General features: G+C 35.9%; 1 protein-coding gene across 1 annotated transcript; it reads right to left on the reverse strand.

The window, feature by feature from the left end:
* Positions 1-225: 225 nt before the first annotated feature.
* Positions 226-21,475, reverse strand: exex (motor neuron and pancreas homeobox extra-extra). The gene is made up of 3 exons (XM_035878965.2): positions 19,783-21,475; positions 4,758-4,921; positions 226-471 (listed from the first exon to the last, which is right to left on the reverse strand). Exons 1-3 carry the CDS (start codon positions 21,056-21,058, stop codon positions 226-228), a joined length of 1,686 nt encoding a protein of 561 aa, XP_035734858.1. The 5' UTR covers positions 21,059-21,475.
* Between the last annotated feature and the right edge of the window lie 2,501 nt (positions 21,476-23,976).

Here is a 23,976-nt window from a genome sequence, read left to right on the forward strand (position 1 = left end):
TATATATTACTTTACGAACGATAATATTTATTCGCTCGTTAGTTCCTGAAAATTATATATTATTTTGAAAGAGAAACGATATAAAAAGAAATTTACAGAAAAGAGAGAATGATTACAAATTTAGATAAAACGTATTTTACAATCGAGTCCTTTTTCTTTTTTTTTCTGTTTTTTTTTCTTTTTTTTTTTTTTTTTTTTTTTTTTTATCCAAATCGAAAAAGATATTTAAACGACGTAAGGCCGATAAAGAGGTTCCTGAAGTTCGGTCGAATTTCTTTGAGTTTCTTGCAAAGTTCCCCTGGGTTCTTCCGGTGTGCACGGTGCTGTTACCGATACGTCACTTCCGGTATTATCTCTTTCGGAATTCTTCGCACTACCGGCATCCTCGAGTTTCCCACTAGCACGTGCCTCCTGTTGTGCTTTCTTACTTCTCTTCCATTTCATTCGTCGATTTTGGAACCAGATCTTCACCTGAAATGAGAGACAAAAACGTTCGTGTGTTGTTTCTTTCTTTCTTTCTCTTTGTTTTGTTTTGTTTTTTTTTTCTTTTCTTTTCTTTTCTTTTTGGATACTCTCGTTTTCTTTTTTTTATTTTTTGCTATTTTTTTATTTACCTTTTTTTTTTCCTCTTTTATTTTACCTCCTAATCGATTTCAATTTAAACGAACGATTTAAGGGATTAAACGAGCTCTTAAGATATAGTTATGCAAAATTATCGTCCCCCCAACCCTTCATCTCCGACACTTTTTCTTTCCTTTCTTACTTTATACTTTTTTCTTTTTTTTCCTCAGAGAAAGCAAACATAACGCAAACTTTTTATCCTATGCGAATTAATCTTCAGAATTCGGCGATAAATTTTTCTCACGTGTGCGTATCACACTATCTTTGGATGTGTGCGTGCCTGCGTGCGTGCATGCGTGCGTGCGTTTGCTTCAATCAACAATGATAAAGGTTCGAACAATTTTAGATATTCGAAATTTTTTAATTGCTTCGAATACACACACACACACACCTACGCACGCATGTTCCCGCACATGGAAATTCGTTAGGATGCACGTGACAAAAATCAAGGAATTGGAATAACTCAAAAATCATTATTATTAAAAATTTTGTTCATTTCTTACTTAATAAATAATAGATAAAATTTAAAAAAAATAAATAAAATATATATATATATATATATGAATACATACGCATTATTATATATTTATACCTTCAATGAAATAAAAAAGAAATAAATTAATTATTAACATACTATATAAAATAAACAAAATATATTATATGTAGAATATTTTTAATATAAAAAAATATTTGTATGTTATTGTTTGAACATACATATATATATATATATATATTCTAGAAATCACACATATACATATAATCGACAGACAGGAATATTCAAGACGAGACATCGTAAATCAAGTAGAGCGATAGGATAACACGATTTTATTTTTTCTCGCCCACCCTCTCTACCCTCCCCTTCGCCCTTTGGTAAAATCATAAGAAAGCGATGTAAATCTTTCGGACAACATATCATGCTCCCATGTAGCTTCTTTCGGAGTAACCCCTCCGAGAAAAAGAAAACTCACGAATTTCGTGCTCGTACGAATACGAATGGGAAGGAATTTCACCCTGAAATTTCTACGACTCTTGATTCCGAACGATTTTATTATGAAATACCTACGCGTTTCCTTCCTGTTTTCTTTTTCTCTTCTTTCTTTTTTCTTTTTTCCTTTTATATATAAAATAAAGGTCTTCCGTAAAAATGGAATTATTATTGAAAAAAAAGATAAAGGGTTTTCGATGCCTGTGAACGTACACAAATATGTTTCTTTTATATTAATAAATTAAAATATCATTGATATCGATCATTGGAGATATATATATATATATATATATATATATATATATATAAATCTTGATCCAAATGAAAATGGTTCTTTATTTTCCATTTTTATTTTTTTATTTTGTATTTCTTTTTTTTTTTTTTTTTGGAACACTGACGAATACCATCTTGATCAATTAAATCAAGATAAATTAATTATCTATTGTATAATTACCGTAACGATCTGTTTTATTAGAAAAAGAAGATAATACTAATAATTGATTATATATATATATATATATATTTAATTTCAAAAGGACGATTCTCTTTATAAACACATTATATGCTATTACAGAACTTATAATTCCCAATGAAAAATATCAAAATTCTCCCAATTATAATACATGATTTTGTTTCTTATCGAAGTAAAGAAAAAGAAAAAAAAAAACGATTATATGTATATAGATATACATAGAATATATATTTTTAGAGGAAAAAAAGTGTTGTAAATTAGAGAAGAAGAAGAAGAAGAAGAAGAAGAAGAAGAAGAAAAAGAAGAAGAAGAAGAAAAAGAAATGAAGATTAGAAAGAGTAAGAGATGGGCCGTGTATCAAATAGTTGAAATGAGTTAAACGAAGGAGTAAAGAGAGTGGGGGAGAGGATTGGGTTGTTACGATGGTTATCTATGCCGACGCCGACGCCGACGCTGACGCCGACGACGACGACGACGACGACGACGACGACGACGACGACGTCGTTCGAAGGTTGGAAGAGAGAAGGTTCGGAAGTGGAGAGAATCGGTAAAATATCGAAACAAATCAGGGACTGAGCCCGGCCCATAACTCAGACTTTCGCGTCTGTTTGCCGAGCGATCCGTCAGAGCTCGTAAGCTTCGGAGTTATGTTTAAGTTGTTGAACTATGTGAGAGAGAGAGAGAGAGAGAGAGAGAGAGAGAGAGAGAGAGAGAGAGAGAGATTCGCGTGCAGAGGGAGAGTAAGAGCTGGTGTCTCGCGAGTGAGCAGGCTACGTAGGGATTATTCCTAGGATTTCTCTCAAGGGTCCTTTTTCCCATCTCTCTCTCTCTATCTCTATCTCTATCTCTATCTCTATCTATCTATCTCTTTTCTGAACTCTTTCCTCTTTCCTTCTGTTCCTCTTACTTCTCTCTCTCTCTGTCTCTCTCTCTCTCTCCTTCTATTTCTCTTTCTACCTTCTCCTTTCTTTTTTCTTTATTCTTCTCATCTTCCTCCTACTCTTCCTCGTTCTCCTTTACGCGTACATCGTTGCCATCGACGTTGCCACGAACGGGAATATGAAAATATTTTTTCCCCTTTCCTGTATTTATCACCTCAACGTCGCTCCATCTCTTCCATCCTTGGCCGCAAGAACTTCGAAAAGTATTTATCCCTTTTTTGCTTTTACTCAATGGAAATATCAGAAACGTTTTGTCAACTTTGGGAATGTAACATATGCGCACGTGCGTGTGTATATGTGTGTGTGTGTGTGTGTGTGTGTGGAGAAAGAAAAAGAAAAAATGGTAGGTGCGGAGGGCTATAGGGGTAGGGTAGGGGGATCGTTAACAGTATCGATTTGTATAGATCATCGAAATAATCATTGTTTGGATGTTTTTTTGTTAAATATTAATTATATAAATAGAATTTAATTGACGAAAAAACAAGAGAAAGGAAATAATTATCGCGACTATAAATCGTTTTTAATTGACGAGAGAGAGAGAGAGAGAGAGAGAGAGAGAGAGAGAGAGAGAGAGAGAAACGAAAAAAAAAAGGAGAAAAAAGAATTATCGATATCATCGATTAATAAATAATATGAGAATTATAATTTCTGTTAACTATAAATAATATTAATAGAATTTAATCGATCCCCACCCTTGATATCTTCGTTTTTTGGCCAAGTACTTCGAAAGGAATTATCATGTTCTCTTAGTCAATGGATAAAATCAAAAATGGATATGTCATTGTGGAATTATAATTGAAAAAGGCGGAAAAATAAATGAAAAGAAGGATTGTTAACAACGACGATTTGTAGATAATGCCTGACAGAGATAATTTCGTTAGGTATAGATATATAAATAGAAATAAATAATAGAAATAGAATTTAATTGACGAACAAAAAAGTAAAAAAAAAATGAGAGAAAAGAATAATTGACATCATCGATTTACGAATAATTCGAAAATGACAATTTCTGTCAGATATAAATAATACAAATAGAATATAATTCGCGAAAAGGAAAAAGAGAAAAAAGAATTATTAACACCATTGATTTATAAATAATGCAAATCATATTTTTATTTTCGGCGAAGCGCTTCGAAGAGAAACTATTGATTTAATTTTACACAATGAAAAGCAAAAAAAAAAAAACCCACGGAAACGATTTGTCATCGTGGAAATCTAATGGAGAAGAAAAGAAAAGAAAGGAAAAAAGAAATCAAATGAATCGTTAACAACATCGTTTTACAGATAATACAACATCAATAACATGTATTGATGTGCGTAATAAATAATTGATATAAATAGAATTTAATCGGTCGTATCTACGTTTCACGCGCAAGATCGTCGTACCGATATAGTTGTTCCAAAAAAAGAAAGAAAAAAAAAAAAAAAAAAAATTAAAAATAAACACAACAAAAATAGAAAAAGGAGAAAGTGATAAAAAATGAAAAGGATATGTTAGATCAGTTTTTCCAGGAATATCGAAGACGACTAGTCTACGTTATTTCCACGATGATTCATTGACGTTCGCGTTATATCGTTCAAGATTAAAACAGATAATAAGCATAGCTACGCTTATATGAAACGATCTTAAACATTTGTCCCCTCCTCCCCTCCCATGGACTGGATTTCACGTAATCCAGTCCACCCCCTTTCTCCTATCCATCATACATACATTTTTACTTGTTACAATTAAACTTACCTGAGTTTCGGTCAGCATCAACGACGTCGCTACTTCGAACCTCTTCGGTCTGCTCAGATACTTGTTCTGACGAAATTGCTTTTCCAATTCGAGAAGTTGTTGGGACGTGAATGCTGTCCTAGGTCTTCTCGTTTTACCAAGTAACGCGTGTTGAGCCGCACAACCTTTCGAAGAGAGAAAAAACAAAAGAAATTTGGGGGATAGGTCGTTGAGAATGTAAAAATAAAATAAAAGGAAAAAGAGAAGAACATTTATTTGCGATTAAAAAAAATCTCGATCAGCGATTAGAAATAGTCTTATATATACATATATCGATACATACCGGAGATAAATAATAAGATAGATAAGCTTTTGTGTATTTTTATATCTATTATATTTCATTTCTCGGAACGAGTCGAATTTTAATGAATTCGCGAATTATATTTTTAAAGAATGATGCGCGATATGGACACGATACGAGCACGATATCGGCCCAGATACACGACATATCGAATACGTATCAATCGACCGTTCGATCGTTACGATCAGATGAGTTCAACTCGATGAGTTCATCGTAAAATGAATGATAATTATAAATTCAATTCGTAATATATAATACGAAATTGGTCGTAATCTATGGTATGATCACGATGACCGGACACCATCGATAATTCTCATCGATCGTTACCGGAGCAACGATAATCATTTCATTAGCCAGTACGATCCATTGGAAATCATCGAATGCTAATGCAATTATCGCGAGTGTAAATCCCTATGGATTACGGAGCGATGATTTGGGGTTAGACGTTAGGGTGGAAACGCCACCGCCCCTACAATTAGCTCTACCAACGACTCTTGCTGCTCAGAAACCGTATCCCAGACTTATAGTAATCGAGGAGTGAGAGGGAGGGGGTTGGGAAGAGCGGTGGATGGGGAATAAGGACGAGGAGAAATACATTGGCGTAGAAATATTTATGATCATCTAATATAATTTCTATTATCATAATTAAAACAAAGCAAAAAAAAAATATATATATATGTATGCATGTAAATAATATATATATATATATATATGTATATATGTATGTATATTTCCTTTTACTTTTTGTTTTATTCAATACTAAGAAATTAATCTGAACGTATTTTATGAATTACGTTAATGAAATTCAACATTCAAGTGAATATCTTTGAAAGTTCGAAGGGAACAAATTGAAAACGAGTGTGGAAACTACGAGAGCGAAAGAGAAAGAGAGAGAGAGAGAGAGAGAGAGAGAGAGAGAGCGAGCAGATTTCTCGTGTCATCCTAATCTCGCGCGATTTGTCAGGAACTTTGCGTCACTGGCTTAAGCACCCCCAAAACTTAACTGGCAAGTGCGTCACCGACTGTCAGTGTTTGTACACATGGCATCGTTTAGGCGAGCGCATTCGGATTAGCGTGTGATTCACTTAACCGTCGAGATATTGCGAGCAGGTACTACCTACATACTATATATATATATATATATTTATATATATACACACATACATACATACACACACACACACACACACATATATATAATATATAGATACATATATGTAGGTACGAAAAGGGGAGATACGTTTTGATACGGAGCTTTGCCCAATTTTACGGCCGATAGAAAAATAAACGACACATTCGTCCGTGTGATACGATCGTTCTAATATAAATCCATTCATTCGATCTACGACCTAGAAATTCTCAATCCTAATGATTTTATTCCTAATGCATATTTTATCGATCGATCGAATACCATAATTTTGTTACCCTCCGTCGATCGTTATGTCCACGTGAAATCTCTTAAATCGAATCAAATATATTTTCGCGAGTTTTTCTGTTTTATTTTTTTGTTAGTCGTTTTTCTTTTTTTTTTTTTTTTTTTTTTTTCTTTTGTTCTCTTATAACAATATCGATCGTTTATGAACGTAAAGGTAATCAAATCTTTGCAAAAATCTCATCAATCAAATCGAAAGTAATCAAGAAAGAATTTGCTTCTAGGTGAATTTTTTTCTTTTTCTTTTTTTTTTTCTTTTCTTCTTTTTTCTTTTATCTTAGAAAAATTTCAAATGTTTAGATAGAAAATGTAAAATAAATATATGTATATATATATATATATATATATATATGTATATATAAAAGGATTCAACACACAAAATGTGAGAACATCAACCAAATGGACCACTCTTTTCATATCCACCAGGACATTTGATGCTCGTTGGTATTTAACATGGTAGCATTTAGCCGAATATTTATCGTCTCGCAAAAAGGGGCGGTTTACCCCCCGTGGTGCGCATATGGCGAACCCAATGATGATTTCCCTTCCCCCTCGTAAATACCATCGAGACGATTATTATTTCGTGCATGTTGCATCCTAGTGCTCTTCTTCTCTCCCCGTTTACTCCTCCTCCTCTTCCTCCTCCACCACCTCTCGTCATGATTTATTTTTATGTCTTTAGTCGACAAATTTCGTTCTCGATAATTCACCGATCTGTGACGTCGATTGGAGTGTCACGGGTACAGAAAAAAAAAAAAAAAAAAAAAAGAGAAAAAAAGAAAAAAAAATTATTGGCTCAAATGGAAAAAAGAAGGAAGAAAATAAAAACGATGGAATGAAAACAAAACGAATCTACGAACTCGTGTAAAATCTAAAAATAATAAAATCCTAAATAAAAAAATAGTTCTAATAGATGATCGCTTTACGTACGAGTAATAATATTCATAAGTATGAATTTATAATGAGACTGTATAAGAGAGAGAGAGAGAGAGAGAGAGAGAGAGATCCAAAGAGAAAGAAAGAGAAAGGGAGAGAAAGAAATGGAGAGAGAAATATAGATAAAGATAGAGAATCCCTATTTCGAAAGAGGGGTCGAAAACCAAGTGACATAAGGTCCAGTCACGTTCGTGGGGTGGTAAGCGTTAACTATGACGCTAACTAACTACAAACAGCCGGAGGTAAAATAAATAATCTCGAGTAGAGTAAAACGAGTAAAACGAGTTAAAGATCGTGTCGAGCCAATCCTAGTATTGTAGATATTAAGAAAAGGACCAATGGGCGAGAAAGAGAGAGAGAGAGAGAGAGAGAGAAAGAGACACCTTTCTCGGATCTTTTACGTAGATAGGTAAAAGAAAAAGGTAAGTAAGTACCTTACTTAGTTTTCGAGGAGTCGAGCTGAAGTCCTGAAAGAAATAAAAAGATACGAATGGAATAGAGGAAAGGGAAAGGGGAGGGAGACAGAGAAAGAGAGAGAGAGAGAGAGAGAGAGAGAGAGAGGTAGTATGGTGAGCAAAACCGTGACAGATGTTGGTAAACAAGGAGGGTGGCTTTTATCGAGTGGACAATCACCATTGACGCTCTTATATCTAGAGACCCGAGATGTACAGTGTCGATGTGCAGTGTTCGGTACACGCACAAACATACACGCACAAACATACACGCACACTCATACGCAGGCACGCATACAAGGTGACGACCACGTTCGTTTCGACGCAACCTTTATCATGATAATTTAATTTATTTGGGCATCCATTAGCCGCTTCATGCCGTCTACGACGTCGCCACCGCCGCCGCCGTCGTTGACGCCGCCGTCGTTTGGCACCCCCTAAAATCGTGCGCGATCATCACGGCGGTAAACACCGGCCATTATCTCTACTTAAAGCGACCACCCTCTGTTATATACCTTTTCTCTCTTATATGTATGAATAGGTATGTCTCTACCCTTCGATAGAATTCCAACCCCTCGTAGAAGGAAAAAAAAGAAAAACGTATGAATGTAATATCGTTCTTTCTTTTTCCATTTCTTTTTTCCTTTTTTGTCCTTTTTTTATATATATACATATATATATATATAAAATTTCTTTCTCTTTTTCTTCTTCTTTTTTGTTTTTCGTTTTTTCTTTTTTCTTGTGTTTTCTTTTTTTTCTACCTCTTCCTCGAAACTATTCCTCGAAAAGATAAAGAAGAAAAACGTAATATTGCGATTCTTAGCTACAATTAAATCTAATGAATTTTAAGATGAACATGTACAGAAAGAGAGAGAGGGAGGAAGGGAGGGAGGGAGGGAGAGTTAATTGTTCCAATGTGACGCGAAACCTTTTTTGCGAACGACAAATTCTCTCTCTCTCTCTCTCTCTCTCTCTTTCTCTCTTTTTCTCTATCTATCTATCTATCTATCTCTCTTTCTCTTTTCATTACAAAGGAACGAGGAATCGCACCGGGTATCTCTCGGACTAACGAGTAACTACCCTCGTTAACTCCTGCCCGAAGGGTTCGCTTAATTAAAGCTAATTACTCCGATTCCGTTGCCGACGACTAGAGCCACACTTTCCTTTTTATTCCTCATTTCTTTTCGTCCTATCTTTCGATCGGCAAGCGAAAAAGGGATAAAGGGAAAAAGATTATAAAAAAAAAAAGCAAAGAAAAGAAAAGAAAAGAAATGAAGAAGAAAAAAGAAAAAGAAAAAGGAACAAGAGAACCAAGCCTTATCACCAAGAAAGAGGAGGAGGGGGGGGGGAGGTTATTGATAACGATGATCGACGAAAAATCGAGATTCACACTTTAACGTCATTCCCTTTGATCTTTACCTTTATTCTTTGTATAAAATACAAACGGGATAGATAGACAGATAGATAGAATAACAGAGAAAGAGAGAGAGAGAGAGATAGAGATAGAGATAGAGAATAGAGAAAGAGATAGGTGATAGTCTGGAAGCTACGGTGGTATCCACGTCGGAACCGAAAATGGCCACCCTCTAATGGACAGCAATTACCCAATAGCGAATTGCAAATTGGAATTACCGTCCTAAATCGGCGTGTATACCTCTAACCGAGTAGCAGCGAGTCGGCTTCCGCAGGCAGGAAAAGCGAAGGGGTTGCTAACGACTTGGTTTGAGTCCGTGTGCGCATTCATCCCTCCTCGCACACCCCCACCCGTTCTATCTATCTATTTCTCTCTCTCTCTCTCTCTCTCTCCTCTCTCTTTCTATTCTCACCCCTTCCGATCTACGAGACGTCCGTCTCTCTCTTACGCCCTCCTATAGCTTCCAACGCGCGTCTGTGGTGCCAGAAGCTCCGCCTGCGATCCCCTAGCCCCTAGCATGTCCCGCCCCCGAATTATCTGCCCCTCAGATACGAACTAAACGAATCTAGCCGAGCGGAGCAACGCTCCGCGATATCTCCACCTCCTCCTATCCTCATTCCATTCCTCTCCTCTCTTCTCTTTTCTTCTCTTACTCTTCTTTTCTCTTATTCCTACAAAGAGACGCCACCATCCTTCCTTCCTTCCTTCCTTCTTTCCTTCTATCTTTCTTTCTTCCTTCTTTCCTTATCCATTCTGATAGACGAAAGAAAGAGAGAAAGGGTAAGACTGAGGGAGAGCGCGTGAAAGAGAGATAGAGAGAGAGTGAGGGAGAAAGAGGGATAAAAGTTGGCCAACTTTTATCAGGCTATTTTCCTTACCCCGAAATGGCTGAATTTAATCCCAAACTCCGGGGCTCGCAAGTCTGCCACAAATCACGCCATAAACATCCGCTATGTTACTTCTTATTCTTGCCGTGTGTACCACCAAATGGCAGCGGGCCTTACTTCTTCTTCTTCTTCTTCTTCTTCTACTACTACTACTACTACTACTACTACTACTACTACTACTACTACTGCTACTTGTTCTTCTTCTTCTTTCTTATTTCTCTCGATCTATCCTCTACTGGCACCCTACCTCTCCTCCTCCATCAACGTACTCGCCATCGACGTTTCAGGCTCCTTTTCTCTTAGCCTCTTTATCTTTCTTCCCTTTCCTTTTACTCTCTTTCCTTTTCTTTTTTCTTTTTTTTATATCGTCCTTATGACAGACCGATCAGTATCATCGATCCTTCTTCTTATACTTTTATTATAGAACGTTCGATGTAATAATCTCAACGTTGTCTTTCCCTTTTTGTTTTCTTTTTACTTGTTACAAGATGCGTGATATACAAGATACATATATTACGTATGTACATAAGTATATATGTATGTATGTATGTATGTATGTATACATATATGTATATATTTATGATATGCGTTTAATATTAAAATATTTTCACGAGTACTCTTACTACTCGAGAATGTAGCAACTACATCAGTAGGTATATGTTTGGTAGAGTGAGCATATAGATAGACGATAGCGCGTTTGAGCGAACGCGGGATGTTACACATCGGCTAACCAAGATCTGTTTGCTTGCGGACAGCCAAACTAGCTGGCAGCTAATTCAGAAACACCATTACCACCTATACGCCTATAGGCAGGTAGACTGATGCTACTGCTTCCGATATATATCTACATATATACATATATATATATATATATGTGTGTGTATAGTCAACTATACATTTCGTACGTGCACTCGTGGACCAGCGAATTTGCCGATTCTCCCTTCTCCGTTTCCTGCTACACCCCTTCCTCTCTCCCTCTCTCTCTTTCTCTCTCTCTCTCTCTCTTTTTACCCTCCTCCACCTCCTTCTCTTCCTCGTACCACCCTCTCCAACCTGGTGCTGCTAGCCACCGCTTTTAGCCCATCGATGGAAGCTTTAATTTCGGTCGATCCGGGATAACATCGAACTGTGAATGGTCCAGGCGTTGAAAGTTTGCGATCGAATGAGTCGAAATCTCTCCTCCTTCTTCTCCTCCTCCTCCTCCTCTTCCTCCATTTCCTCTTACTCCTCATCCTCCGCTATTCTCTTCTCGGGAATGACAAGCACTGATTTGTGATTTGGTTTATTTGAAACTCCGCTGATGGGTTTTAGGTTAAAAAGTTTCGACAGCCGAAATAATCCGATTGCTTGACGCGTTACATTCTCCTACCATAAAATATATTTCCTACCTTTCCCGTCGGCCGTTTCTCGAAATCTGTGAATTGAATTGAATCAAATTGTTTCGGAGGGGAGGTTTTTTCATCCCTTCTATCCCTTTCTGTATCTACATAGAGAGAGAGAGAGAAAGATGCTAGGATCGTAGTACTATGAAATTTTCATTTTCGACTTTGATCAAAGAATGTTTTTATTATCGAGATAACTAAGTACAAGTTGAATATAATTTTGTCGATCATAATGTGACTATATTTTCTTTTCTTTTTTTTCTTCCTTTTTCTTTTTGTTTTTTTTTTTTTTTTTTTTTTTATAACCGATCGTAAAAGCGAAATGGTTGGCTATCGTCGTATACCGAAGAACTACGGTCGGTATACCGAACCACGCTCGAATTAATAGGAATACTTGAAATCCTAGACAAATAGGAGTAATCCGCCACAATCGGTACACCATATGTCGTACGAAAGATACATACATAAATACATACATATATACGTGGATATATATATGTATAGGTGTATATATATATATATATATACTGGGTCGAAGAAAGTGAAAGAACTGTAAAAAGTTTGATTGGACGAGATTATCGATTAAATATTATCGATAATTCATCGGACTTAATTAGTTCGACAGTTAGAAATGATATATTCGTAGATATATTTTTGTATGAATAAGTTAAGTACAATGGATGCATTTAGTTATTTAATATTGTTACTTTATCTGTCTATACGTATTATATGATATTGCGTGGATTGTAAATTAAAAATTGTTATTAAAAAATAATATTACAAGGACAAGAGTATATGACGTTAATAATTATTACACATACATACGTATATATATATATATATATATATATATATATATATATATGACTTTGAAGAAAATTTTCCATCTATCTGGGATGATAGATATATGTTTGGATAAAAATAGGACGTAATTAATAATTATACAAATAAGACTTTGAAGAAAGTGTTCAGCTTATTCTTAGAAACTAATTTTCCTAAGAGACACCAACAGAGAGAGAGAGAGAGGGAGAGAGAGAGGGACAAAGATAAAGATGAGAGATAACACGTGAAAGTATCTTTGTCACGAAATAGCTCGTTTAAACGGAGTATAAGTCGACGCGGAGTTACCATGGTAACGGTATGGCGATGGTGGTGACGATGGTGCACAGGAGAAGGGCGAAAGGGGATGAATAGACGGATGAATGACGCACAATTAACTAATTAAATCATCCGCCAACCCCTCGCGAGCTTTGTCTCTCGAGTATCATCCCCCTTTTGTTGGCAGAGCTTCCGCCATCTCTTCGCCATTGTTTCTCCCCGTTCGTAGTATGGGCGAGCCTCCATGAAACCGACAAAAAAAGAGGAAAAGAGTCAAGGGATTCTTTGGATGGACCAACCATCTCTCTCTTTTCTCTCTTTTCTCTTTATATCTCGCATACTACGTTCTCTTTCTTCATGGTTCATCGAGTCAATTTACCAAATCGACGATCGACAGGGAATCGAACTGTCCCATAAGAAAACGAATTCACCTTAATTGCGGTTCCTTTCAATCATTTTCATTCCTTTCCAGGATCTTTCTTCAATTCGATCCAATCGAATATATATATCTTTCTTTTTTGTTTTATTTAATTTTCGTTTTCGTTTTTTTGTTCGTCTATTTGTTTGTGTTCCCTTTTTTTTCACGATTGATATCGACGATTAATTTTTCTTCGAATATCTTCTCCACTTTCGTTTATACTTGCATCATTAGAAAGCAAAGAAAAAAAAAATAAAAAAATAAAAAAATAAAAAAAACAAATCCTCCCCCTCCCCATCTGATATTCATTCGCGTTTGAAATCTCTTCGAGTGGATTTGTTTAAAAAAGAAAAAAAAAAATAGAAGAAAGAAAAAGAAATTCAAATGCCAAAAGGAAATCTTCTGAAAAAAAAAAAAACTCTTATATTTTAATATCTCGAAATAAGTCGATTGTACCGTCAAATATTTTCTTTTTTTTTTTCTTTTTTATCTCTGCAATAAATATATATATATATATATATATATATATATATATATATATATATATATATCTCGAGCAACTTGACGTTGGTTAAAGGTATTACCAAGTCTTCCTTCCATTGCCTTTAGCAAATAATTTTCGTCCCTTAATTTCGTTTGTACCGGCTTTCTTCTGAAAGGGGGCCCTACGCTATTACGTTGAAAAAATATCTCTTCTAACGTCACCCCCATTAAAGAGGAATTCCTAACTCGATTTACATTTACATTCTCTCTCTCTCTCTCTCTCTCTCTCTCTCTCTCTCTCTCTCTCTCTCTCTCTCTCTCGACTCCGACTAACTCGTAGAGAATCATCGGATATGCTTGAACAGTGTTTCTCAAACCATCATGCTTCATCTAAATTTTGAAGACGTCTATATTACTGGCGTATGTATATCTCTGGTATATAAATAAATATATAACATTATAGTTATAGTATAACAATGGGAATAAGATAAAACATACATATATATATATATATATATATATATATATATATATATATATACCAAATTACGTATTAATAAATTCTCAAAGGGATGTACGTTTATCAAACTTTGAGAAACACTGTGTTAGAGTACCCAATAGACGGGAAGAAGAGGAAAATTTCTTAAAAAAAAAAAAAAAAAGGAAAGAAAAGAAAAGAAAAGACAAGAAGTTAAAAAAAATGTTTTCTTCTCCCCGTCCCCCCCCTCTTCTCTCTCTCTGTCTCTCTTTCGAACAAATAATATAGTAAAAGTTAACAAAAGATCAAAACCTTTCAGCCTCGAAAGATGCGAAAACGCAATAAATGCCATCTACCTTTTAAACATTTATACATTCATATACATATATATATATATATATATTTTAAATGTATATACATACGCGTGCATATATACACTGTTTATAGAAAATAAGTGCCACGTGAATGTTTCTATACGGTCAGATAAAAGCATTGAAATATTAGCTTAATTAAAGCGCATCTGCGCGAAATGTATTTTATACGTCTATTAATCCTCAGTCACACAGATCATTTCCGAAATATATTCGTACCGCAGGCACATTTTAACGTTTTCGCCCATAGCCCATTCCTATTTTCGTTCGTTCATTCGTTCGTTCGTTCGTTCGTTTTCCTCTAATCATTTTTTTCTCCTCGCATGTAGATATAATCCTATTCTCGCTAATGAACTGAAATACTTTATCGATTTTTCGAAACGATCGTTTTAATCCTTCTTAACCGAAACGATTAATATCTATCTCTCTTTCGAGTTTCTAACGATTATTGAACACACCCTATACCCACCTTTCACCTCTCCTCCCGCTTATCATTTCGCACGATGCAAATGGAGTACTAATTGGAAATAAAAAAATATCCTTCGTCGTTGTTAAGAAGAAAAAGAAAAGAAAGAAAAGAAAAAAAGCGAACGAAAGAAAAGCAAAAGAGAAAAAGAAAACGAAGGAAAAAAGAAACGAAAAGAAAGGGAGAAGGAAAGAAAAAAGAGAAAGTAGTAAAGAATGAAGGAGGGGAAAGAGGAGGAAATGGGGCGAAAAAAAAGAAGAAGAAGAAAAGAAAAATGAAAAAAAAAGAGGAATGAAACGAAAAAATGGAAAATGAAATACAAAAACAAAAAAAAAAAACGAAGGTAAATGATTGATTTGTCGTTGAGTCGTCGTTCTATAGTATCGAATCTATCTGGCGTCGTTACGAACGCTAGTTAAATTTCGATAGGTGCCCGGATGGATGAAACATGGTGTTGTCGTATCATTGGCCACGACGCATAACGCGCGACAAATATTCCGCAAATAAAAGCTCTCTCTCTCTCTCTCTCTCTCTGTGTCTCATCCCTCCTTTGGTGCTCCCTCCTTCCCCCTAACCCCTCGGAGCCCCGGCCCTCAATCTCTCTCAGCTCTCCTCCAGCCCTCTCTCGCTGTTCGTCCATCCATTCGAATGGGTTTTATTTAAAAAAACGAATCGTCGTCGATACGATATCGGTGGCTTCGTAGTGGTGTACGGCAATTTTTAACAAGTCGCGTTCGTGTCAACGTTGGACGAAAAGACTGAGGGGAATGAGGGGATGGAAGAGAGGAGGACGTAGGGATGGGTGGATGGGTGGTTGGTTGGTTGGATTGGAAATATCGAGGGATTGTGTAGTCGTCGTTGTCGTTGTCATTGTCGTTGTTCATCGTCGTCGTCGCCGTCGTCGCCGGCGTCGTCGTCATCGTCGATAGTGTATTGGTGATGGTGACGGTGGTTGATGGTACTGGTGGTGGTGATGGCGGTGCGGTGGTAGTGGTGGTTGCCACCACCGGTGGGCCTGGCTTATCGACGCACCTTTTATTTTATTCCGCGAGTGTGCTTTTTGCGCTCGTTGCTCGTTTTACGCCACCGGTTTTTCGCCTTTTTTGTCGAACGGTGGATTGCTCGGCAACTACCAATCAGGATCATCTGACAGGAAATACCCCACCACCTCACTCACTCTCTCTCTCTCTCTCTCTCTCTCTCTCTCTCTCTCTCTCTTTCTCTCCACCTACTACCCCTATATATATGTGTGTGTGTGTATGTGTATGTACATATATATGTGTATATATATATATAGATAGATAGATAGATGGATATATATATATATATATATATATGGAACTCTCTATACGTTCACTGACCAATTTGTTCGATAAAAGCCCTCGACTGATTGGCCTGACAACGCGGCCACGGCTCTTTTTTCCAAGCTTGAAATTTACCGTGGTAACCAGCAGTCTCTCTCTCCTTTCTCTCTCTCTCTCTCTCTCTCTTTCTCTCTCTCTTTCTCTTTCTCTCACTCTTTCTCTCTTTTAATTCCTCGTATTATCTCTATTCTTTTAACATTCTCCTTACTGATTTTATTCTCATTTTATTTATTTATTTATTTATTTTTCTTTTTTGGTACTTTTCAAAATTCATTTCATCAATTATTTCCTCCGTATTCCCTCTCTCTCTCTCTCTCTCTCTCTTTATTTATCTATCTATCTGTATCTTTCTTTCTCTCTCTCCCTCTCTCTCTCTCTTTCTTTCTGATAGTACGTAATAATGAAAAGGTTAGACGATACGCGATATCTAACATCGTACAAAGTATACGGATCTCGAGATAGGAAAAGTAAAGACTAATCGGAATAGACCTGTTGTCTCATTGTTTGTCGATACATTAATTTCGTTGAAAGAGTTTTCTTATCGTCATTGAAAGTAGAACAGAAACCTATTCTAAAATTCCAATATCATCTCGAGCTCCGTTAACTTTATAAAATAAATTTTTCTCTTTTTTATTTGATTTTTTGATCCTTGGCAAATTATATTTGGTACATATATATATGTATATGTGTGTATCTGTGTATGTATGTGTGTCTATACATACGTGCATATGTATACATATGTATACAGTTAACTAAGTTATTAGAGAGAGAGAGAGAGAGAGAGAGAGAGAGATCCTTATCGTGCTAATAAAATTCGAGTAGCCAGGCAACACAGTCTAGCTAGTCGATGCGATGCATTAGACGTGTAAACATCTACTATCTATAGTCCGTCCTACGAGCAATCTGTCTTTCGACGTTGTCTCACTTTCGAATTAATAGCTTGTAATAGCCGTTCGAGTGCTAATATAATATATCGTCTCGTTCACGTCGATGAGTCGATTGACATTGTCGATGGACAACGATAACGTTTTATAAGCTGTTAGAAATTATTCGCTTTGCCAATAAACAGATATTAATTCGACTAATTTTTTCATAATGAAATATATTGCTGTTTTTTTCCTTTATTTATTTATTTATTTATTCATTCATTCATTCCTTTTTTTTTCTCTTTTCTTTCTCTTTTCTTTCTCTTTCAAGATCAATCGCTTACGTTTGAAACGTTAACTACTAGTTTTAATAATTCTATTTATTAATTCTAATTATTATTTAGAAATAATTACTCCAGGGAATATTTTTTTTTTCTCATAAAATATATCTACCGTATATATCGTCTAAGTGTAATCCACGTACAGGAGTATTATATATTTTAAAGAAAATTTGGATGTGACTCATTGGCCAATTCGTCTTATTGATGAGAAAAAAAAAAGAAAAGAAAAGAGGACAAGTTTTTATCAACAACTATAATAAAATAGTAATGCTAATTATCGAGGAATAATTATTATTAACAATCTTTAATAAAATATATCGATTTACTAACAATCTACTAATTCAAATGATTCACTAATAATCTAGTAATTCTCTCGACAGCATTAATCCGATAATTATAATACAATAATTTTCGATATAAAATATCGCCACGTTATATCGTATACGTTCATTAAAATATTTTAGATTGAAAATTTCAACGTTACTTATCATTGACCCAATCCCTTTTACACGAATTTTCATATTCCTATATAAAGCCTTAATTTTCATGTATATGAAAATTATTAATGATAAAATATATATATATATATACATACACATATATTAAATTAATAGATCCAATTGATATCTATATCTAGCTATATCTAAGAATTAGGTGGAATAAATAAAAATAATTTTTTGCTTATAACGGTATCGGCAAAAAAAAAGAAAAAAAAAAAAAAAAAGAATTAATACTTGACGCGTTAGTTACTGTACATTTACGTGCGTTCATGTGTGTATGTGTGCGCGTGCGTGCGCGCATGTGTAAGTATGTGTTTGTATGCGTACGCGATGATATTTGTCGTTGATCCTAACGCCAGATAGGATAGCAATCGGTGTAGGTAGGTATATATCTCTTTTCTGGGATCGGCAGGGTACGCGCATCAATGACAGCTTAGCGAGACACGATTTATGAGGATCGTTATCGGCTTTAACGACCGTTATCGTGTGTGTATTCGATTTCTTCGCAAATTATTATCAAATCATTAATTTATCGGAAAGATTGCGTAAAGAGAGAAAGAGAGAGAGAGAGAGAGAGAGAGAGAGAGAAGGATCTCGCACTTCGTCTTTTTTTCTTCTTTTTTTTGTGACAAAGAAACAAGAGAATGATTTTGCGAAAGACTAGTAGTATTATGTACCGAAATAGGGACGTACACGAGTTCAATTTTATTCTCTCTCTCTCTCTCTCTCTCTCACTCTCTTTCACTCTCTCTTTCTCTTTCTCTTTCTCTATCTCTATCTCTCTCTTTTTCACGAGGGTCGAAATGCAAATCTTCACCACTCCCTTCGATTTTATTTATTTCCTGTTTGGGTACCTGCCTATAGTATTTTTTCTTCTTTTCCTTTTCCTTTTTTTTTTTTTTTTGTTTTTTTTTTTGTTCGAAACAAATTGAAGGCGGGGTTGAGAGGAAGAGAGGGTAGGAGGTTGAGGGGATGAGTGGGTAGAGGGAAAAATGTAAGTCCTCGAACGTGTCGATTTCTTATCTCCCGTTCGCGTCAGAACGAAGATTATTTGCAAATCATTTTTCCAAATTAATAGTTACGAAACGAGCCGATTCATATTGACGATAATAATATATAATAATCGATTAAATGCCAGTAGGTAGTACCTATAATCGTATAATCGAATCTCTAAAATCCTCAATAATAAGATCTCAATTGTTAAATGATTCGCGATCGACGATACTTAATTACGATAGTAAAGAGAATGTAAAACATTAGATACCGATAAATTTTTTAATCCTCGACGAGAGAAAAAAATGATAATTTATATAACCTCGAAGAAAAAAATGATAATTTATATAACTTTCATATCCGATCGTTAACTAATCGAATCGAATCGAATAAATTTATCATTTCGAGTTTAACAAATATTTTCTTTCTCTTTCTTCCACTTTTTTTCCTTTTCTTTTCTACAACGAAATTGTTTTTACCGTACTTGGATGCTATTTTACAACGGACTAAAAGATAAAACTCTTGGCATTTATCAAAGAGTATTACTATAACGATAACACTTATAACGATTAACAATAGTTTTATCGAGAACGATATAATACAATACGATTCGAGATACTTGTATCGCGAAACACGAAAACTGATGAGCGTTTTCGGACGATGATGATGATGACGATGACGATGACGATGATGATGTAAAAAAAAAAAGAAAAGGAAAAAGAGAGAGAGAGAGAGAGAGAGAGAGAGAGAGAGGGAGAGAGAGAGAAAAGAAAAAGAGGGAGAAAATTTGATAGGAAAACTTACCGGCTAAGTCAGCGGGTAATCTGGGATACAACATTCCAGTTCTGGCTAACCACTCGAGTTGAAGTTGATGAATGTGATGTTGTTGAGGATGTGGGCCGGCCGATTGAGGATGTCCCACCGGTTGACCCTCCTTGTGTATCGAGTGAAAAGCGCTACCACCGGCCGGATGATAGTACAATCCCCCGGGATGAATGAGAGGTCCTCCAGGATGTAACAAGAGTCCTTGATTCTGTCTGACCACTGTACCTGTACCGACGGCATATGGTCCGGTTGGTAGACCTTGATGTCCAATGACACCGTTACTCGTAATTTCCTCGGAACCAGGTGATATCGGTGGACTTGATGCCGGGCTACGGCTACCATTGCTACCAGGACTTGTACTGCCCGTTGTCCTGTTAGGATCGACGTCTACCGATACGTCATCCTCGACATTTTCCACCAAACGATCATTTCTATATACAGTACCGATCGTCGTGCCACGTGGTATCTGTACATTCGTATCACCGTGTATACCGGTTAGAAAATTGTCCCGCGTAGTTTGGCCCTCGTGAGAATCGACGATAGCCGTCGGTGTTATAGATCTCGGATGTTGAACGAACGGATGTAAAGGATTACCAAGAGATCCGGTTCTTTGATCCTCGTTACGTCTTAACGAACATGGCGACTGGCGTTCCTGCGATTGAACATTATTTATCAAATTCAATGAATCCTGAACGTTATGAACCCTCGTAAAGAATTTCTGTCGATCTTGATCGTCGTTATCGTTGTTATGTTTTCCCGTGGCACGGCCTAGCAATGCGTCGATGCAAAATGACGTTTTACCAGAATTATTTTGTTGTCCCGGTGAGTTCAATGTATATCCTTGAGGCGACGTAGTCCTACCGGGTGACGTACCCGACTCTCTACAACGATTGTTAACATTAACGACATTAACCATATCGTTATCCCCGAAACACTTCCTCGGCGTAACGTTATTACTCTCTTCTCCCTGAAAGAAATTCTGACTGGAATGTTCCTTGGAGTATCGTTTCCCACATATTTCCTCTTGATATCTAACTGTATGGTTTCTATCCTCTATATCCGGTGATCTCGTATTAACGAAACGAATCTCCTCGGGCGATCTTACTCTAGATTCGATCGGTGATCTCGCCTCTTCCGATCTCGGAGAAGATGGATCTCCTGTATCTTGAAGTCTCTGTTGTATCCCGTAAAGATGTCTAGGATGTTGATGCAAATCCTCAGACACGACTTGAGCGTTGTAATGCATCGCTGCCATATTCTTTACTTGATCAAATTTTAACGCATTCTCCCTCTCTCTCTCTCTCTCTTTGAATTTTTCTCTCTCTCTTTTAATCCCTCTCTAAATTTATCTCTATATAATTCTAATCCGCACACTGATAGTTTATTTATATTAATTAATTCGTCGAAAAGAAAAGAGAGAAAGGAAAAGGAAGAGGGAAAGCCAAGAGAGAAAAAAAAAAAAGAAAAATTGAGAAAACAAATAGAGCCAAGGTGAAAAATCTGTTTAGACGAAGATACACTGATTCGATCGTCTACCAAAGTCCTTCCATCTCACGACTCGTACCATGACCCGAAAACACAACGGAGGATAAATCCTTCCTACTCGAAACGAAAGGTGGAAGGAACAGAAGCTATTAGCTTGGCGTCGCGTTGCAAAGTGACATCGTGGCTGACCGCGTGTCCGCCGAAAAAGCCTTCCCCTACTTTTCTACACTCCCCCCCTTTCTCCCTCCCTCCTCTCTCTCTCTCTCTCGCTCGCTCGCTCGCTCACTCTACTCGTTCTCTTGCTCACTCTCCTGCCACGCCTCTCGCTGGGAACGTCGTAATCCTGCCACGCCTACGGGATCCCCTCTGATACTCCGGATACGGGCGCGTTTCACTCGACTACGAGAGAGAATCTAGCTTATTCTGATGGCGAGTAAGAGCGAGATAGAGAGATAGACAAGATAGATAGAGAGACAGAGAGAGAGAGAGAGAGAGAGAGAGAGAGAGAGAGAGAGAGAGAAAGAGATGAGTTTGGTGTCTACCCTCGACAGCCAAGAAGAGATTCGACCAATCACCAGCTCGTTTCAAAATCCTTCGAGAAATAGGGTACGTGGGGAGTCCTCGGGGCCACGTGACAAGACGGAAAACCCGACTGAATTTTGAACCCTATGAAGAAGGTGGTGCTGAAGTGGGAGCATCCACAGAGAGAGAGAGAGAGAGAGAGAGAACAGTGTTTCTCTACCGTACCAAACCAACTCTCACAATTTCGCCGATATCTTTTCTCCTTCTCTCTTCTCTCTCTCTTTCTCTCTCTCCCTCTCTCTCTCTTCTATATCTTCTTCGTCTCTACTTCTCCTCTCGATCGAGATACCCCGGATTATAATCGACATTAGCTAGACATTAATATAGCTAGTCGACAATCTACCCGATCAATTTTCATCCCTTCTCTCTCTCTCTTTCTATATATATATATATATATATATATATATATATATATATATATATGTACCTATCTATATATCTATCTATCTATCTCTTTCTCTCTTGCTCTCTATCTTCATATTTTGTCTCATTCCTCTTTTAGTCTCTCTCTCTCTTTCTCTCTTTCTACAATATCGTTTCTTCTTTCGGAGCACAATGTAAGTATAATTCATTGGATTATTTCTATTCTCATGCTCGAGCAAAATGGGTAGTATTCTCCATTCGGAGATTACGTCCGACGTGTCTCGTAAATTTGATCGGCCAATTCTTTTTGTTGTTTCGTTTTTTTTTCCTTTCTCCTTTTCTCTTTATATATATATATGTGTGTGTGTGTGTGTGTGTGTTTTTCGTTTAAGATGAAACGTAGTAATAATGACAATCAAAATTGCATAGATAATATATGCAAATATGTATTTACTTATGCCTATACATTTTTATTCTATTTTATTTTACTTTATATTTCTTTTTTATAGAAAAAAATCAATTAAGTGTATAATGATAATAAAATAATAATAATAATAATAATAATAATAATAATAATAATAATAATAATAATAATAATAATAATAATAATAATGATGATAATGATAATGATAATAATAATGATAATGATAATGATATTTCGTCTTCGAAAATAATAATACGATTTTGCGCTAATCCGAAGATAAGATTATCTTTCTTGATAACGGCCAATCCATTTGCAAATGCCATCGTGTATCTATCGGCAAATTTTATCTCTCCGTATTACTGGACAATTATTATTTTTAACGATTATTCTTATTGAGAGAGATCAAACTTATACATATAAGTATATATATATATGTGTGTGTGTGTGTGTGTGTGTGTGTGTGCGCGCGCGTGTGTGCGTGTTTATACGTATCAGTTTGAGTCTTCAAGGGATCTGAGGCGTTATAAATTTTTGGGTCCCCTCTCTTGTCGTCTCCATGCTCTATCTCTCCCCGCCCCCCACTCTACCCCCATTAAAATAAATCAATTCTATAAATCAATTTTCTGAACAATATATAATGCATATATTTTCTCGCTTAAAATTGTTCGTGCAAACGACGAGAAGTCGAGATATATATCTTATTGGTCAAATTCGATTATAGCCGAATGTAAAAAAAAAAAAAAAAAGAAAAAAAAAAAAAGAAAAAGAAAGAAAGAAAAAAATAGATATAAAAATAAAAACGATATATCGTTCGGCAGATATATCAAATTAAATTTATTATATAATATAAATTCTTTTTTCTTTTTTTTTTCTTTTTTTTTTCTTTTTTTTTTCTTTTTTTTTTTTTGTTTTTTCCTTATATCGTAGCGTTAAAAATCCCCGGGGATCATCGATTCCGTCGAGTCTGCGTAAATACGTCAGTGATATAAGTAACTAACTAAGTGAGTACTCAATGTCTTAATTTTGAACCATTTATTTTTATTCCATCATTGTCTTATGGTGGAATACTGCAGAATGATATTATTTTTTGAAAGATTGTCTCGTGCGACGCGTTGAGAATTTTTCTGATCATTTTCCTTTCTTTTCTTCTTATTTTCTTTTCTTTTTTTTCCTTTAAATTATTTTTACTTCGAGAGACGAGAAAATTGAAGAAAAAAGAATAAAATTTTTATATATTTTTACACATTTCTCCAATAAATACGTAACGATACATCGCAACGATGAAGATAGATAGGGATCGTAGAGGCTTCACGTTATCG

This window comes from Vespa mandarinia, chromosome 2, assembly GCF_050613455.1.
Source record: "Vespa mandarinia isolate Hongniang chromosome 2, ASM5061345v1, whole genome shotgun sequence".
In the NCBI taxonomy this organism is placed as follows: Eukaryota; Metazoa; Arthropoda; class Insecta; order Hymenoptera; family Vespidae; genus Vespa; species Vespa mandarinia.

What these genes read in the sequence shown, in the direction of transcription:
- exex (XM_035878965.2), bottom strand. Translation starts at nt 21,058, where the DNA reads ATGGCAGCGATGCATTACAACGCTCAAGTCGTGTCTGAGGATTTGCAT. An exon ending in ATTACCCGCTGACTTAGCCG is followed by an intron (nt 4,922 to 19,782) that starts GTAAGTTTTCCT and finishes TCTCTTCGAAAG; the next exon opens with GTTGTGCGGCTCAACACGCG. An exon ending in TGATGCTGACCGAAACTCAG is followed by an intron (nt 472 to 4,757) that starts GTAAGTTTAATT and finishes CTCTCATTTCAG; the next exon opens with GTGAAGATCTGGTTCCAAAA.